The sequence below is a fragment of the Accipiter gentilis genome, chromosome 29, assembly GCF_929443795.1.
Source record: "Accipiter gentilis chromosome 29, bAccGen1.1, whole genome shotgun sequence".
Lineage (NCBI taxonomy): Eukaryota > Metazoa > Chordata > Aves > Accipitriformes > Accipitridae > Astur > Astur gentilis.
Window position 1 is genome coordinate 18,888,723 of NC_064908.1, and position 17,321 is coordinate 18,906,043.

Here is a 17,321-nt window from a genome sequence, read left to right on the forward strand (position 1 = left end):
CCATATTTCTGACCCCTCTCCCACCAAAAAGTCAAGCTCAGCTTACATTAACTGAAGTACTGACAAACGCATGCAGATAGGTATATTGCTTTTATGATGCAGAGGACAAAAAACATTCACAGCAAACAGGCAGAAAGGAAACAGTGCTGATTAGCTCAAGCCCTAAGAGCACTTGGGCATCTTCTCCTACAGTGACAAAGGCACAGTGTATCAAGGCAGAGGTAGACAGACCTTGCCCTTACTAAAATACCTGTGAATACACAACTGATAGTACCAGAAAAGTGACTAAAAAACATGTTAGGAACTTTATGCTGGCCACTGTAAGAAGGGCACTTACATCATTAATCTTGGCTTTTCATTTTCATTGCCACCTCCCAGTAATTGAAGACCGGATGCCAAAGTCGGCAATGGTGGTAGCCTGAAGAGCCTCTCCCCACCCCCAGACTCTAATTATTCTCATTTTAATCTGTAATTACATCTACTAAACAGGTACAAAATATGAACACAGTTTAACAGGCTTACAGCTCAAGACTACACGAACTGAAGATTATATGCTTTTGGTATTAAGTATAAGCCCTTCGTGTCACAACAAATACAACAGGTCTGCTCAGAAGCAGCACCAGCAGGTAAATCACTGATTTGTTAGAACAGATACACAAACAGTACAGCATCTTCTGTTAAACATCACCACCCCCCGCCAATTACAGAGGTCTGACTTCCTAGAGAAGCAGGTTTTAGACCTGGATAAAATGCAGGAGTCAGTACTTTGGCTTTTTTAAGAGAGAGAGATAAAGGCAGACCCAACAACTTTTCAGTGCTTTGAAGAAGCATAAATCTATACAGGCACACCACCCTAACAACAGAACAGCCCATCAGTGAATGCAAGCATATTGTATCCGTAACTACGGCATGTTTGTGCCATTTCTGTGTGGCAGAACAGAGATGGAAAGTTCCACTAACAACTGTTTCTCATGAATGGAGGACTGTTTTAGAGAGCATGAGCCTGATTCTCAGAAGTACCCAGTATAGTATTCTCACTCCTGTTATCAATTTCTGTTACTTTTCCAATCCACGTGACAGCAATCCAATGACTTCATCACATAAAGCTACACTCCAAGAGAATACAGTTAGGGCTGTGCCGCTTCCCTTACAGGGCTACAGACCCATTTATTAAAAGGAATGCTTCTCCTTTCAAACGTTGGATCATCTCACCTTCACCACAAATGGTTTTATATACTATTTGAAAACAGAAGGTTACAGATTAAAGGTGTCCCACCCAGGATAGTATGAATACCCGCTTCTTTAAGATCACAATCCGCTTGTACTCATTTTGAGAGGTTTTCAATTTCAAATGTTTTGATTGCCCATATTCACAAACATTTATGTATAAAGTTTTATAACACACTTAGTATAACAAAAGAGGTTCCTCAGCAAATCCACTTTGTTAACACCGCCATAAGCTATAATACACAGGGAATTCAGTATTGCAAACAGTTGCTGTAGCAAAAACAACCCCACTCCGAACTCTCTCCCCCTACTCTACCTAGCGATTTGCACCTATGATGCCCTGCAGCATATTTATGGGCAATGGGAAGACGATGGTGGAGTTCTTCTCCGCAGCAATGGTGGTCAAGGTCTGCAAATAACGAAGCTGAAGAGCAGCAGGGGACTCTGTAATAACCATGGATGCCTCTTTCAGGGCCCTGGAAGCGTTCATTTCACCCTCAGCTGCAATTACCTGGGGAGGCAAAATGAATGAAATGGAATTCATTCTGGCACAGTAATAAATTAGAAATCTGTAGGATGACTTGAGCTGTTAGTCATAAACCAAAGACACTGCTCATCACTTTGATCAAGCGACCTCCCCTGTTCTTTCACCGGTTCTGCCTTTTCTCTTGCTAGGACATAAGCTACTCCTGTTTGCTTCCAAGGCCCTGTAGGCCTGTCTTTCTCCCATTCAGTATCAGGATGCCAGATCACAAAAGCTGGCAATGCAATGGGGGCATTTGTGCTATTTTCAAAAACTTCTTTTGTGCTTCTTTCAGCACTGCCTCTCAAAACCAGAAGGCACTCCCCTCACGTATCTGAAAATACTTTTTACTTAAAGCTGTATTTTTTTGTCTCTACAAGGGCCTGACAGGTGAATGGTATGTTTCTTACTGGGGAAATACCTTTTTATTCCCTCATTCTTTTTAATTATGAGCTCAATAGGGACAGATTTGTGGTCATGCACTTCTTTACAAGCAGGGCCCTTCTGCACTGGGACAATATAAATATTTTTTGAATATTTGTAAAGGATGGCTGGATTGGAGGATGCCACGGTTTTAACAGGTAAGTTATTGGTGAGGCAATTTACAAGCCTATCAGCATAGGCAAGTGCATATTGCCCTACAGAGTTCTATTGAGAAGACACAATAGTCTTTTAAACGTCAGAATAAATCATAGTAATAATAAAAAATAATCACAAAGTAATTAAGCTTAAAAAAAAAGTAGACTTTAATACTTGGAGCACTAATGTAGGCTTAAAGATCTTTTCCTAGGTGCACCACCAACTTCACATTCAATAATTGCTAACCCTGAAGCGTAATGAAATTCAGTTTACCATTTATTTCCCATGAAAATAAAAAATAAATTTTGTAATTAGAACCTGAAGATAGGTTAAAGTTAATGAAACTTGTAATTAAGTGGCAGATATGAAAATCAGTCATATATATGTGCATAAAAATCACTCGTGTGTGTGTGAGAGATGAACATCTTAAGATTACATTTAATCTTCATGGCTTTAGATGAACTCTAGTAAACCTCCCTTTGCCAAGACAAATTTTTAGTATTTAGAATACAAGTTCCATTTTTCTACTGGTAGGCAGCTCAACAGACCACCACTATCTACCAGAAACCCTCATCTATCAGCATAGTCTACCAAAAAAGTGGGTTTTTTGGACAGCTAGGGTTTTTTGTTCGTTTGTTTTTTTTAAAAAACCAGAATCTACAGTTGCATCTATGGAGGTCAAAATAAGTTTTCCAGATGGCATTAACAAACCACCAGAGGAGACAAATTGCAGGGCACAGAACATTAAGGGAAAAAGCTAACTTGCCTAGTCCCAGAAAAGGACAGCTCTAACTGCCCCTGAGGATTTTTACTCCAAACTTCAATATTTAGTATCACCTTCTCCCACCTCAGAAGAGAATAAGACGTCATGACCAAAATGATCACTGGTCAGCTTAAGGGTGACAAAACTTAAGTATTACAGCTGTTTTGTTTCTCATATGAAGTAACAGACAGAAAACAAAGGACTTGCCTAAAATCAGGGCTAGTCAGGAGAAGTCTGGAAGTAAGTTTGGCTTCTAATTCACTGCAGGCTCCAGCTAATAACCTCAAAATTGTTCCATTTATGATTTGTTCTTGGAGTGTGGAAAAAAATAAAGAGATTCTGCATTTTTGAAGGAAATCTCACCTGCATTAACCACAATGAAATAGAACAAGTACCCAGACACAAATCCACAAAAATCCTGCCCTGCACTCCTATTTGCTACAACACAATCTGGCTGAGAATGTTCATCCTCTACATCACCACACTGAATTATTCATGAAGAAAAAAAAATTTAAATAAATCTAGACCCACACGGTGATGTTACTACCTTAGCTCTTGCCTCCCGGGCAGCTTCTGCTTCTGCAGCCATTGCTCTTTGCAGCTGGACAGGTAATTTCACATCCTTGATCTCCACACGTTCCACCTTAATGCCCCAATCATCTGTTGCCTCATCAAGCGTGGCCTATATAAGGCAGGACAATTAAGTTAAGCCATCTACCTGGCTGCAAATGAATGTCCAAATTTGAAGAATGACCAACAAACCAAATGAATTATCTTACAATTCTTGGACTTTAAGGGCTTTTGTTTTTATATTATGATTTGATAATTATAAAAGCATAACTGTTGTAAACTAACAAAAACCCCCAGAGCTTGATTAATATATTGAAGGAATTCCGCAGCATAACTTCCTTCAACAGCGGAGTATTGACATAATGATCCAGGGAAGCCCTCCTCTCCCGTACCCCTCATTCCCACTTGCTAGCCCCACCAGTCCATTATTGCTTTAGTCACTCATTTTTATTATACAGAATGCCATCCCAATAGCTCTTGTTTGGGTTTTACCTAAAGCTCCAAATCACAACTTGGCTTATCACTTCAAAAGTAAAATAAATCCTGACCTGTAAGTTATCTATGGGATTGCTGCTTAACTGATTGATGGATTGCTCAGGTAAAGTTACTCATACCTGCATGCTGTGTGCAATTTCTTCACGATCAGAGAGAATCTGAGAAAGGTTTTTGGTCCCCAGAACATTCCTCAAAGTAGTCTGTGCTAAAAGACGGGTAGCTGAGTCAGCATTTGTGATATTTGCTACAGCAAGGGTGGCATTCTGAACTCTGTAATAAACCACTCCGTCTACATTAACTGTCACAGAGTCCTTGGTCAAGATCTAAAAAGCAATGGGGAAAGCATATAATAATTAAGCATGTATTTATTGAATATAATGATAATTCTCTATTTATTTTACTCAACAAACTCCTGGTTTTTCCCAGGATAAAGCAACTATCTTGAAAACAAAAGGTCTTATACACATATGCTGCATGTGAACATGTCTATGTTCAGATGCACAAACCTTCCAGTATAGCTCTGCGAAGCTAAGACTAAATACAAGATTAGAACACTTCCCATTGAAAAATAAATTCTGTTAGCTTTGCCATAATGTTATTTCTAACTCGGTTCTTCAAATTCACTGTATCCCATGTTACTCTACCAAGCAGATCCCTGAAGAGGCCGAAGTCTGCTCATAACCAGGCAAGTCCAGCTGCTGTATTTTGGTGAGGCTTCTAGTAACAGATGTGTAAGAGGCAGATTGACTGCACAGAAATGCAAGAGGTATGCATAATGAAGGACCAGGGTAACAGAAAAGGCTCCAAGACATTAGCACTCAAAGTTATTTTGTTTAAATGCAGAGACAGGAGTATCGGACCACTACATTCAAAATGGGTTAAAGCACTCTAGTTAAGAGCATACACTGGAAACATTTATGAGAGGCTCATTTGATGTTTCTGTACAGAGAAAAAAAGGTTAATAATGAGTATAATTGCAAATTTAGGACACATTAGATTTTCACTTGTATTTAACTTCAGTCACAAAACTATTGATTTAGCAAGACATAACTCTGCAGGTATGTCAGTTCACAAAACAAGGGCAAAACATGCAACCTATTTAAAAATAAGGCGAGGGAAAAGGCAGTGTATTTGAGCTGCACAGTCAAAGAAACATCATAAATGAGATTTTCCCATACTGCAGGTGTGACTGTAGCTGAAGGCAGTTCTCAATTACTGCTTATTCCATAACATAAGAATGGCCAATGCCAGAAAGTCTAGCACAGCAGTGGCTGTGTAAGTTACTTTACATGAATGCAGAAACTTTGTAAAAAAGGGTGTCAGCGTATAATGAAGCTTAGAGAAACCGAGAGCCATACCCATGAGACATTTTAGAAAAGACTGGAAGGTTTCACTGAAGTATGTCTAGCTACTGACAAAATTGGTTTTGCCCATCCCAGTGGCCAGCTGCATGGGTGTCAGCCTTACTTCAATATTTAATTAGAAATATATCTGTTATTATCTGGCACTTCATTGTCCTTCTTGGAGGTACTTGTGACTGAAATGCCACCTTGTGCTACTAAAAGAGTATGTGGTGATTTCTTGACAAGTTGCACACGAAATCCAATTTGTGAACATTCTCAGAGCTAGATTCAGGTGATTTACTGAATTTAACACTTGTATGTTAAGCAAAAGATGTACTTGCAAAGATAAAGACAGATGCTCTTGAAGGTTTAGAAGAGAAAGAAGCATTAATATTAATTGTATTTTAAAGTTAAGTTAAAAAGAGATTGAAATATGCTGCACGACCATGGGATGAGGTGTCCTAATTAGACAATTATTATTATGTTATTCAACAAGAGAGGGACATGTGAGTTACCTGACCCTCAAGACTTACCTGACGTGTCCTTCCCCAAACTACCATTTTAGCAGGCTTTTCATAATAGCATAAGATAGACAAAGAATAAGTAGCATGCACAGAAATCATGTTGTACGAATAAAATGTATTTCTGCTGTTACCCACTGAAACAAACCAACCTAAATCCATAAGCATAATTTAATCAAGCCAAAGAAAAACTGTAGAACTGATGGCTTCACTAATGGCACATCAGCAGCTGCAAGCACATTTTGCCTGCCAGTGATTAGGTTTCTACCAATTACCCTTTAGAGTGTACCATGACAGTTGCCATTTGTCTAAATCTACAACTAATGATGAGCAATAAACCGACTAGCAAATATGACAGGAAACAGAAGCACCAGACAGGTTGCATCAGGCATCTTTGTCTTGCAAAATACTTCAGATACATGAGGGATATAGTTATAATCATCAACATACAATTGTTCACTAACTTATTTTTAGAGGGCTAGTTGTTTTTCATTCTTTTGTTATCCATTGAGTTGGCATCACTGAGTTCAGCTAGCTTAATGCTGTAGAGAGATTCTGCTAAAGATGTCCAAGGAAAAACGGACTAGAAATAAAAGTAATTTTTCTGTTCTTTAGGACCTTCAAACTGAAAGACATCAGATGACATTAGGTACAGTACATCTTTGTAATGTTCCTGCGCATAGCAGGACATCGAAGCAACACGTACACAAAACCCACGTGAGTGGACCATTACCCAGAGTTGCTATTAATAGCATTTGATGTATATAATAATTTCATCCCATTATTTTAGCTACTTTCTACACCTAGATGCAAAAGTAAATTGGCATAGGAAACATCACTGCTGCTTCTGGAAATCTTCCAGATTTCACAGAAACAATTAGAGATGCTGCATGAAGTCCAGCAGTCTTCATTCCAAACCCCTCCCATTCTAGCTCTTGGACAGTATTAAGTTATCTTATTTGTTCCTTAGAGGAAAGCATAATTTGTTTTCTTTCAGGGATCTTCTCTTATAGAATGGTATTACTAAAGGATGTATGTATTCTTCACAATACATTGAACCTGCACAAGAAATCTATATTAAATCTATATTAAACCTACATGCTACCCAATACTGAGAGGGGGAAAGGAAAAAGAAAGTGCAAAAAAATCTGCATACACTTCAGCAGATACGAAGGCAAGTGCAAACTCACCTCTTGGGGAGGAATATCAAAAGAGATGGTCCTCATATCAACTTTGATGAAGCTGTCTGTGCAGGGCAGGACAAAAAACAAACCTGTACAAAAAAATCCATTCAAGAAGATGTCAAAATGGGTCATTAAAACAGATGAAACTTGCTACTGAAATAAGCTTAAGCCCAACCACTGTAGCTATATAGCCTTCTTTGTACCGAGCTCAGCAGCATGTTCGTTAGTAGCCTTCAAACCAGGCTAAGATTTTCAATAAAGTATGCTGAGAAACTTCAATTTATTCAGGTCTAACTTGTTTAGAACTCTTTAAAATTTGGAAAAAAACCCAGAACTCTTAACAGCTACTTCTGAAAATCTGTCCCACATAGTTACTGGTGGGGCCTAATTCTGGTCAGTAGAAACTATCAACCTCCTTTTGTTCTGCTGGATTACTGTAATTCTTCAACTTTACAGCAATGTGGGAGTATTGCAAAACCCAGATGAAAATGCAGGAAGAAGCTATTGCGCCTCTCTGTCACTCTGAGCAGCAGGAGCAACAGCTGAAAATAACATTCCTTCAGATCTCATCAGAATTTCTACTATACACAGGAAACTTTTCAAAACTATCAAATAATTTAATTGCTTCTATTTCTTTTGAAGAACATCAAGGCTTTCAGACCATTCAGGTTTTAACTGACATATTAAACTTCTTTTTTAAAATAGCACATTTGATGCCATTATTCCTCCCCTTACATTCTGTGCTTTTGATTCTACCTGAAGACCATGCATTAACTAAGGAGAACTGGGTAACGCACACAGATAATTAGTTTACCATCTTCTCCATATAAAGTAACACATCCTCTCACTGGAAGTTACAAAATTCTTGAGAAATCCATTTGTCAGTCTAATGCAATGCCTCTAGACAGCTATTATTTTGCTGATGACTTAATTAGAACAAATATTAAGTAAGAACACTCTCCAGGACATACCTGGTCCCTTTGCTCCTCCTTTTAAGATGCGTCCAAGTCTGAATATGATGGCTCTCTCGTATTCCTTTATAATCTGCAATAAATAGTTGGGTGTCATGCAAGGGTTTCCTGAAACCATGTGATGGATTCCAAACTATATATACAGTAGTCTAAGACAGTCTGGAGTCTCAGATGTAACATACATTTCTATACTGGCTGCTTTTGAGAATTTTAGCCTAAACTTTATTGTCAAAAAGCAAACAGCAGAAAGAACAATCAGGACGATATTCCACAAGAAATATTCTTCAGACTGTGGCACCATTTATCAACAGCAGAAGCAACAGCACGTCATCTGGGCAGGACCAAGCACTAGAAGTAGCCATCAGGAATATCCTAGCAACAACAAAACAAAGTGCAGTAGATGTGACCCAGCAGAGATTTTCCCAGCTCTAATTCTGATGCTGTATATTAGCCAAAACAAAGTAGGAGTTATTTCCTCCAGTCTGGAAACTGAAAACATCAAGCTCGAAGTGATCACAGATGACACAGTCTCTATGAATCTGTCACACACAGCCACATATATGCACACTTATATATTTAGGTTTACGTACTTCATATTTACACACCTATATATATAGGGAGAGATCTCCTTAAAAAAAAAAAAAAAATTAAATCAGTCCTCCAAGAGTGTGTTCTTGCAATTATTCTGATTTTCCAAACTAGCTTATATACTAATGACAACTGGGCGGATGTAGTAAAGATGTCAATGCAAAACCCGTTTTGACTAAATACTGTAATAGCACTGAAGATTAATGCACTGAAATACTGGGGTCTGCTATAGTTCAAGAAAGAATAGCATTAGATTAATTTGTGTTTAAAACAAATACATAAAATAGAGAACAATAATAACCACCAGGAAGCATCTGCATTGTTTAAAGTTTTAATCCAACTTAGCAGTGAACAATTTTACCTTTATGCACATCCAGATTGATACAGGAAATGTAATAACGGTGAAAAAAAGTGAAGCGATCACGAGGATCCATCCACACAAACCAAGGCCAGTATCAGAGTCATCTGCAAGAAAAGAGCAGAAATTTTCAGACTTTTAAAACCAAGACTGCCTGTTAAAGAAAGTGCCTACAATATTTATGTTAAATATTCCTTGAGATAAGCCACCGTTAGCACTACTCCTCTGGCCAAACTCATTATGTTTGGATCAGAAGTCAAATTAAAAGCCAAATTCTGCTTTCATTTTCACTAGTCTCTAGAAGTTGCACAAGATAGCTGAGGGCAGAATGTGGTCCAAGTAACATTTATGCAGAATTAAGTATGCTAACATTTAAATATAGACTCTCAAATGCCTCCCTCTTCCCCAGTTTTCTCTAGCAGAATGACCAATAGGCAGCAGTAGAAATCCTGTTCTTTTATTGTCTAAGGAAGTCAGAGCAACACTTGCTTAATGAGTGAAATGCAAATACCCCATAGCCTATCCATTCTGGTGACAGGACATTTAGAATTCGGTTTATGTTCCAGCTGTGATGGGTGCAGATCTAAGACAACAATTCTCAGAACTGTTATATCTAGGAAGTAGGATAAGGTGTGGTATGGGATTAGCTGGACATGAAATAAAGTCTCTACAAAGCACTTCTTGGCCAAAGACTCCTTATGCTTAGGAAATGAACGTGACAGTTCTCTGTCATGAAATGACACCAATTGAAGGTATTTCCAGAATCAATGAACAACAAGAGCTAGTGGTTTCAAATATTACACAGCTAAAAAAAGCAGTGCGCCATGACGAAATGCAGACGTGCTGGGAAGCATTCAGAAAGCTATAGGAAGTTTCTTATCCTGCCAGCTAAGACTCCTAACAGGCTGCCAGGAGCCCACTGCCAACTGGGGATATCCCAGGGTGAAACCAAGAACTTAGAGCTATTGCGTTCCTACTGTGGAGATACTGAAATTCATCCTTCTCACTCCATCCTTTAAAAAGCCAAAAGTACGAAGTGCTAAGAAGCACCCACAAAGCTTAGAAAAAACACAATTCTCACATTCAGATGAACGACTATTGCTTCAGGACCACACTCCCTGATTTTGCTGAACTGTAAATACCCCCTTTCAGTGCTGCAAATACGCAAACGTTATCATAACTTGATAAATGCAACAAATACTTAAAGGACTGGAGTCTTGTTATCTAATAGACTGCGTTCAGCAGCTTGCTTAGAAAGAAATTGCATTAAAGAATCTGGAAGTTTTAGTTTAGTTCTACCTGGAATTATATAATGAATTGTTTTCTGTATTCACCAAACAAAACTACAATTCAACTTGTACAACAAAACTGGCCAATTATGAGAAATAAGTCTCTTCATCTCCACCCTAACTAGTTATTTTAAGTAGAACCCATTTTATTAGAAAGCAAAATCTTGATTTTGGAAAATATCCACTGAATTTAACAACCAGGTACATGAGTAAGCATTTTGTTGTGCCTGCAACTGAACTCAACATTAGCAGCATATGCCTTGGATAAAGCGAGAAGTGAGACAGATCAGTCATTAGATATTGCTAACCTTGCCAGTGAGTAATAGCAAATAATAGTATATTCTTTGCAAATTTAGATCTGCAATATTTGACTAAAGTCATAGAAGTCAGCAAAATAACTGGGAACCAATACTGAAGTTTTCAGTCCTCTTTTTCACTGATTGTGGGTCTTAAAGGTACTCCTAGACTTTCAAGTAAGATGGAATATGGAGGTGGTGGAGAATAATCAGTTTGTCTCACACGGTATCTTGAACTTTATGAAGTTACTCAAAGCTTCTGAAGCCAGCTGGCTATCTTACCTATAATTCGTATCCCTGTCACACGCCAGTATAATAACCCTCAAGGACGTGCCGTATCATGCATAATTTTAAAGTTTCTTTATGGAAAATTACCTAAACATATCCCCCCACAGGTTTATTATTACATAGTGGAAATACCAGATTAAAGGAGTAACTTCCAGGCCTTCTGTGAAAGTCAAGGAAATGCATCACGTATGCATATTGGTATTAAGCAGTTGTCAGCATTAAGCAATATCTGTAAACTCATTAGTGAAGGGAACATTACCTTTCATTTAGCAACAAGGTATTATTCAGCCTAAAACCATAAAAAGTATTCACAATCTACACTGACAGGGAGGAAAAGTCTCCCCCTCTCTTTTACTTAATAACTATTATAAACCTAAAGGAGCTGAGAATCCTGCTTCAGTTCTACTCTACAGTTTAACATCAAGTCTTCACCACCAACCACCTACCTGCACTTACCAGAACTACAGCATAGAAAAAAAATTATCCATTTCCTTCCCTGTTGAACATGAAGGTAGAAGTCACAACTCAAATAATGTAAAATTTCAAGATTGAGTAAGCGCACGCTTTATTTAGCAACAATTGTTGTCCTGTCATGTGGTTATTTCACAGTACAAAAAGCAAGAGAGATGCTGTCTTGTGAAAAACTATATGAAATAGAAGAAACATGCTTGGCATCTGTGGAATGAGCTTTCTTATTGCGATTTTTTAACATCTCATTCGTGGGACTTGGATAACTTCATCAATGGGCCATTCTTGCCAGATTTCTCAGTCAGGCTCATTGATACTGGATTCTAAATAGCAGCTAGTTCAACAGCACTGAAATGAGACCAACAGAGATGGTGCAGGTGTAATTCTCACCCTCAGATGCACCTCTCACAGATGATGCATATCCCTGCCCAGCCAACATGCCAAAAAAAGAAAGATTTTACACCACACTGGGTGCTGGCTACAGCAGACCACCTCCCAGCCCTCTTTCACCCATCACATATGAACCTTTTAACAGAGACAAACATATCTTTGTTTTTGGCAGGCAGTGTCAAACGACAGCTCAAAGAGATATTCTTTTCACTAAGTCCCCACAAAACAACTAGAGAACTACTGAAAAACAGACTTTCAGCATATTTTGTGATCCAGGGGCAAAGCAAGAATAGAAAGTTTGTCTTTTATTTCTTAGCTGCATCTGTAGCATTCAAGATTAGCTAAAGAGAACTAGAGTAAGAAATAAGGAAAAATGGTTTTGTAGCAAGAGTTCTGCCTGGGAACTTGAGAAGTGGGTTTTGCTTCTCCCTAAGCCAGACTCCCCATGTGTCATTTCTGATACCATTATATAATTAAATTCGTAAGGAAAAATGCAATTTACTCCTCCCAAAGAAAAAACAAACAACCAACAACAAAACCAAAACCTTGCTCATACAACAGATGCATGATCATTAACAGTAATTGCTGGGGATATATATTTAAATATTAATATACTGTAACATATGCAGCTGCTGAAAAAGCAATGCGAAAAACAATGTAATGGCTTCAAAAACCAGACACCACCAAAACTCAGATTATGTTCAAAACATACAAAGTACACTGCATTTTCTCCACTGCTACTGTGGTTGGGAGCTGTCCCTCATTTTAAAGGCACCATGACTTGCAGAGACAAGGCCTAGAAAATCATGAAAGAAAAAGACAAATGATCATATTACAGCTGTTACTATTAATCATAGAACTGTTATTAATCACAGGAATATTTTGTATTAAGAAATAATATTCTTTAATGATGAGCACATCAACTCTTTCAACTATTCTCTGCTGGCCGTGAGAAGATGCTCAAAGTCCCACTTACACGAGAACAAGCCCAACTCCACTATCTCTAACCATTCCACTTGAATTTTCTTCTAAGTTAAGAAACAGACAAGCCCACAACCTGAATTTATAGCAGGCCATTGGTGTGCAAATCAAGGCAACCAATCAAAAATGCAAAAATACTCGAGCAATTGTGCAACTTGAAGGCTTCTGCACTGCAGCACAATCGCTTCTTTAGCACTCCTGCTTAACTTTTCATCTGACCTTTAATATTTTTAAATGCATATATTTAAAAAGAACAATCCCTTCATATTTCCTAGTTTATTTCCTTTCCTTGTAGGAAGACAATGTTTGTTTCATTACAAGATGGACCTCCACCCATCTTGCTCCTCCATCAACTCGGTCATCCTCTATGGCACTGACTGCCATAGGCTCACGCAGTAACATCAGATACATCATGACTTTGGATCATCTCACGTTAACAAAGAGAATCCCTTCAGCTCTGGAGATCCAGCATTCACATAATTTTCTAACAACTAGACTAAAAAGAACAGGGAAAACACACCCTGGAACTCATGTAATTAATTAAAAGTCAAACTACTTACAAAATATGGGTGCTACAGATTCACCAAATGCTACCATTAACATTCAAAGTCCATGTTTCAGAAATAGTACATTCTTTTAGACATGCATACATATTTTTTTCCCTTCCTTAAAAGGTTTTAAAGCTTCAAGTTTATTTCAAATAGAGTTTAGGGAATTGCAAATTATGATATCTTTCTAAGAGATTAAACATAGAAATACCAGGCATGAGCTAGGCCTCTGATTAAAAGCAAAACCTGGTTCTAATCTCAAGCAATTAATAACTATCACCTTTTCTCTTAGAAACAGTGTATAGTTTCTTTTGAGCAAGTAGATATATGTAACTAGCTGTTGGAATAATATGCTGAAGGCAGTATACGTGGAACAAAATTAAAAATTTTCCGTAACAGTGGGAAATTTGCAAAGGAATTATCAATTCCAGTCTAAAAAAGTACATTTGAACTAGCCATACCAATACGGGAATATGAGCTATAAACCCCAGAAAGCTGAAAAATAAATCAGTTACTTGAAAATAAGTCATATTAGTATTCTAATATTTTATTAAATACAAATGTTTAATAACCTCTCTTTGCAACTTCAGCTATCATGAATAGCTATGACTTAAAAGCAACTATTAAAATAAAAGAGTTGCAAGACAATTAAAAGTCAGTCTGAAGCAGTTCTCCATGCTGCAGATGCTGATGAGGCACCAACAGCAGAAAGTCCATTTTTTTTTTAAACTTGCAGTAGCTCTAGCTACTTAACTTCAGTCCTCTCTTGCTTGATCTTCTAAAGCACCGAACACTGTCATATAGCCCTACAGCTTCAGTTCAAACACTTGCAATATTCTTGCTCTCTTATTATCAAGGTATTAAAAACTCTCACCTGGAATTTAATCAGAGGAATCTTATTTGTGGATAGTCTGCAATAGATTATGTACATCTTCAAGAAATAAACAAGGAGAAAGAATATTAAAAAAAAATAAATTGAATCAGCCTTCGATCCCTTAAGGCTGACTGGAACAGTTACCATTACTTTAGCAAGAAATTATGACTTGGATCATCAAACAGTATTAACAATTTATAATAAACACTTAGTGCTGGAGGCTGAGATGAAAGTGGAAGTTCTCATTACCACTTGAGGTGTGGCATACACTTCACTTGTGATTTATTTTCTTCTGCAAAGACAAAGACTACACATTGTGAACAAGCACATCACTACTGTCAAATAGCAAGAATGTGCCAGACTCCTAGGTCCGAGGAGAGGAAGGGACCTTCCCCCACAACTGTGCAAACAACCCACCAGATTTAAAACAAAATGCATATGGGAGATCAACTGGACTGAATACAAGGCAAGCAATACTAGATAGAGATCTCCGCTTCCATGCTGCTCGGTCAAATCCAGGATAGTCTGAGAATGACCGAAGGGTGTTACTCTACTGTTTGTTAATTAGCAAGCAATCAGGAATAATAAGGAATACTACCTTCAATGAGAACTAAATGTCTTTTCAGGTGCTTCTCAAAGCATTTCACATGGGAAATGGCATTATACAAAATTTTGGTTAGTAGATATAATGATTTTGGCTATTTACTCTATAGATATTTTATTATGACAAAAATAATTGGTAGCCAGCTTTAGCCTCCAAAACAACAACACATCACACAGTAACTACAGAAGAAACAACCTTGGTAGCATGGAAAGTGAAAGGCTTGCTGATTCCCAGACAAGGTTAGCATCAGAGTGACCACTGTTAGGTATTAATAACTGACATACTTACAGAATGAAATGTAGATCGTCTCCGAGGATACAAGAACTAGCATGTGCCATTAGGCATGGGGCCCAAATAGATCTGCAGTTATTTATACAACTCAGATTACCCAGCCAAAGCCTTCGCATATAAACTGATCTTATAAATACACTTCCTTCTCCAGTTGCAAATGACAAAAACGTAAAATAAACCATGACTTTTCTGTAGTCTGTTTCTGAACAACGGAAGTAACAGGAAAACGCTCCAGCTTCCAGGGACAGAACCTGTTAAGTCGTGTTATTTTAGTACATCGTCTCCAAAACTTTCTGACCCAGGTTACACTCACACCTACTAACTGAAAGGCCAAACCCCACTAGAGTAACGATACGAAGAAGTAGAAATTAACTACAGCTTCCTTGCCCCACTTGAGGAAACTCAACTGACTTTTATCACTCCCTCCAGTCACAGCTATCCAACATGTTGCTCAAGTGAAAAGCACTAGCGGTGTAAACAGCCAAATTCTTTTTGCTCTCATTTACTGGCGCAGTGCCTCGGGGATCACTTCTGTTGCCTCTGCTCTTAATTATTTGTTTAGCTTTCCCCTTAGCGATCCGAGCTCCCTAACAAGAAAACGAAACACACAACCCAAGTTCCGCGAGCGGGGCCAACTGTCGGCGATGCTTCTCTCCCTTCCCGTGGGCGATTTCCACACAAACCCGAAGCCGGGAGCTGTGGTATTGCTGGGCAAAGCCACCCACGGGGCTCCGGTCCCGCCACCCGGCCGTTAGCCGGGGAAGCCGCGGAGGGGCCGCCCGCCGGGGCCCGGCCTGCGCTGAGGGGGCCCGGGGCGGGGGGGGGGGGGGGCGGGCGGTCTCGGCAATGGCCGCGGAGCTGCTGGGGGCTGAGGAAGGCGGGAGGCTGCCCGGGAGGCGAGGTAGAACCGCTCCTCGGTTTTTTGTTGTGGTTTTTTTTTTTTTTTTTTCCGTGGGATTAACTTTGGGGAAGGATCGGCAAACTTTCCTCAGCGACTAAATAAAATAATAATTAAAACCGACAAAAAGAACACACACACACCCCCCACAACAAAAGCGCCCCGGGGCTCGGAGCCCGCGAGCAGCGACCGGCTGAGGGTCCTCTACCCCCGCTGCCCCTCGGGGACAGCCCCTCTCCCCCCTGCCGCGGTTACCTTGCGCCCGGCGGGCTTTAGACGCCATCCCCGCTTCGTGGTCTGCCATGGCCGCTGCCGCCGTCCCCTCAGAGCTACCCGCGCCGCGCCCCGGCTGCCCCGCGCTGCCGCCCCGCCCCGCCCTGCCCCGGGAGGCGAGGGTGGGGCCGCGGCGGTTGCGCGTTGCGTGGCCGCCCCCCCCCCCCCCCCCTCCCCTCCCCGCTCCATTCCCGCCCGCCACCTGAGGAGACGAGGTGGCCTGAGGGGATGTGGAGGGGGCGGCCGTGGAGGTGGTCAGCCGCCCTGTCGGGACGGGCAGCAGCTGGAAAGCGGTGCCTGGAGCGCGGGCGGGAGGAGGGCAGCGGGAACAGGAGTGTGAGGAAGGAGGGAATGGCGAGGGAACGAGAGCAGAGCGGGCCAGGCGGGCGGCGGAACGCCTGAGGTAAGCAGGTCCCAGTCAGCCCCTCGTGTGGGGAGCGATAAGGGGAGTTCGAGCTGCGCCCTGGCCTCACGCGTGGTTTAACGTAGGGATGAAAGTTGATGGGTTTTAAGGGCTGAGGTATGGTCTCACGTGAAAGAGTGAGTAAGGGCCAGCTTTCAAACGGGTAAGATTTACCTTTTAACCACTCCATTTGAGGAGTAATATGCTAGTGCACACCATATTTCTTTCTGTGATCACGCTGAAGCATGTGTCCAAAATGGGAAGGGAATTAAAACAATCCTGAAGAGAAAAACCTGCTTTTCAAAAATTCCCCTCAAGTTTTAGGTATGACTGCTTTTCTTCCTGACCTATTGCCATGGAGAGTTTGGACCTTTCATCCCTTCTTTAAGACACCAAAGTTGTGATCTCTGCTGCTCTTCTACAAGGTTCATCCCACAGAGACAAGGATACAGTCATTACGTACCAGGTGTCATAAAGATTGTCACATTTGAAAAAAGTTCCAATGTTGAGTTCTTATTAGGCTGAATTAGGAAGACTATACATGATTCACAGCTATTCCTTAAACTTTATTAATGTATGGGATGTTGGTGATTAAC

General features: G+C 40.0%; 1 protein-coding gene across 1 annotated transcript; it reads right to left on the reverse strand.

Annotated features, from left to right (window-relative positions):
- Window positions 1-77: 77 nt before the first annotated feature.
- Window positions 78-16,403, reverse strand: STOM (stomatin). Its single transcript, XM_049832008.1, has 7 exons — window positions 16,305-16,403; window positions 9,126-9,229; window positions 8,177-8,249; window positions 7,212-7,294; window positions 4,277-4,480; window positions 3,640-3,774; window positions 78-1,738 (listed from the first exon to the last, which is right to left on the reverse strand). The coding sequence occupies exons 1-7, from the start codon at window positions 16,351-16,353 to the stop codon at window positions 1,544-1,546; spliced, it is 843 nt and encodes a 280-aa protein (XP_049687965.1). The 5' UTR covers window positions 16,354-16,403; the 3' UTR covers window positions 78-1,543.
- Window positions 16,404-17,321: the final 918 nt, after the last annotated feature.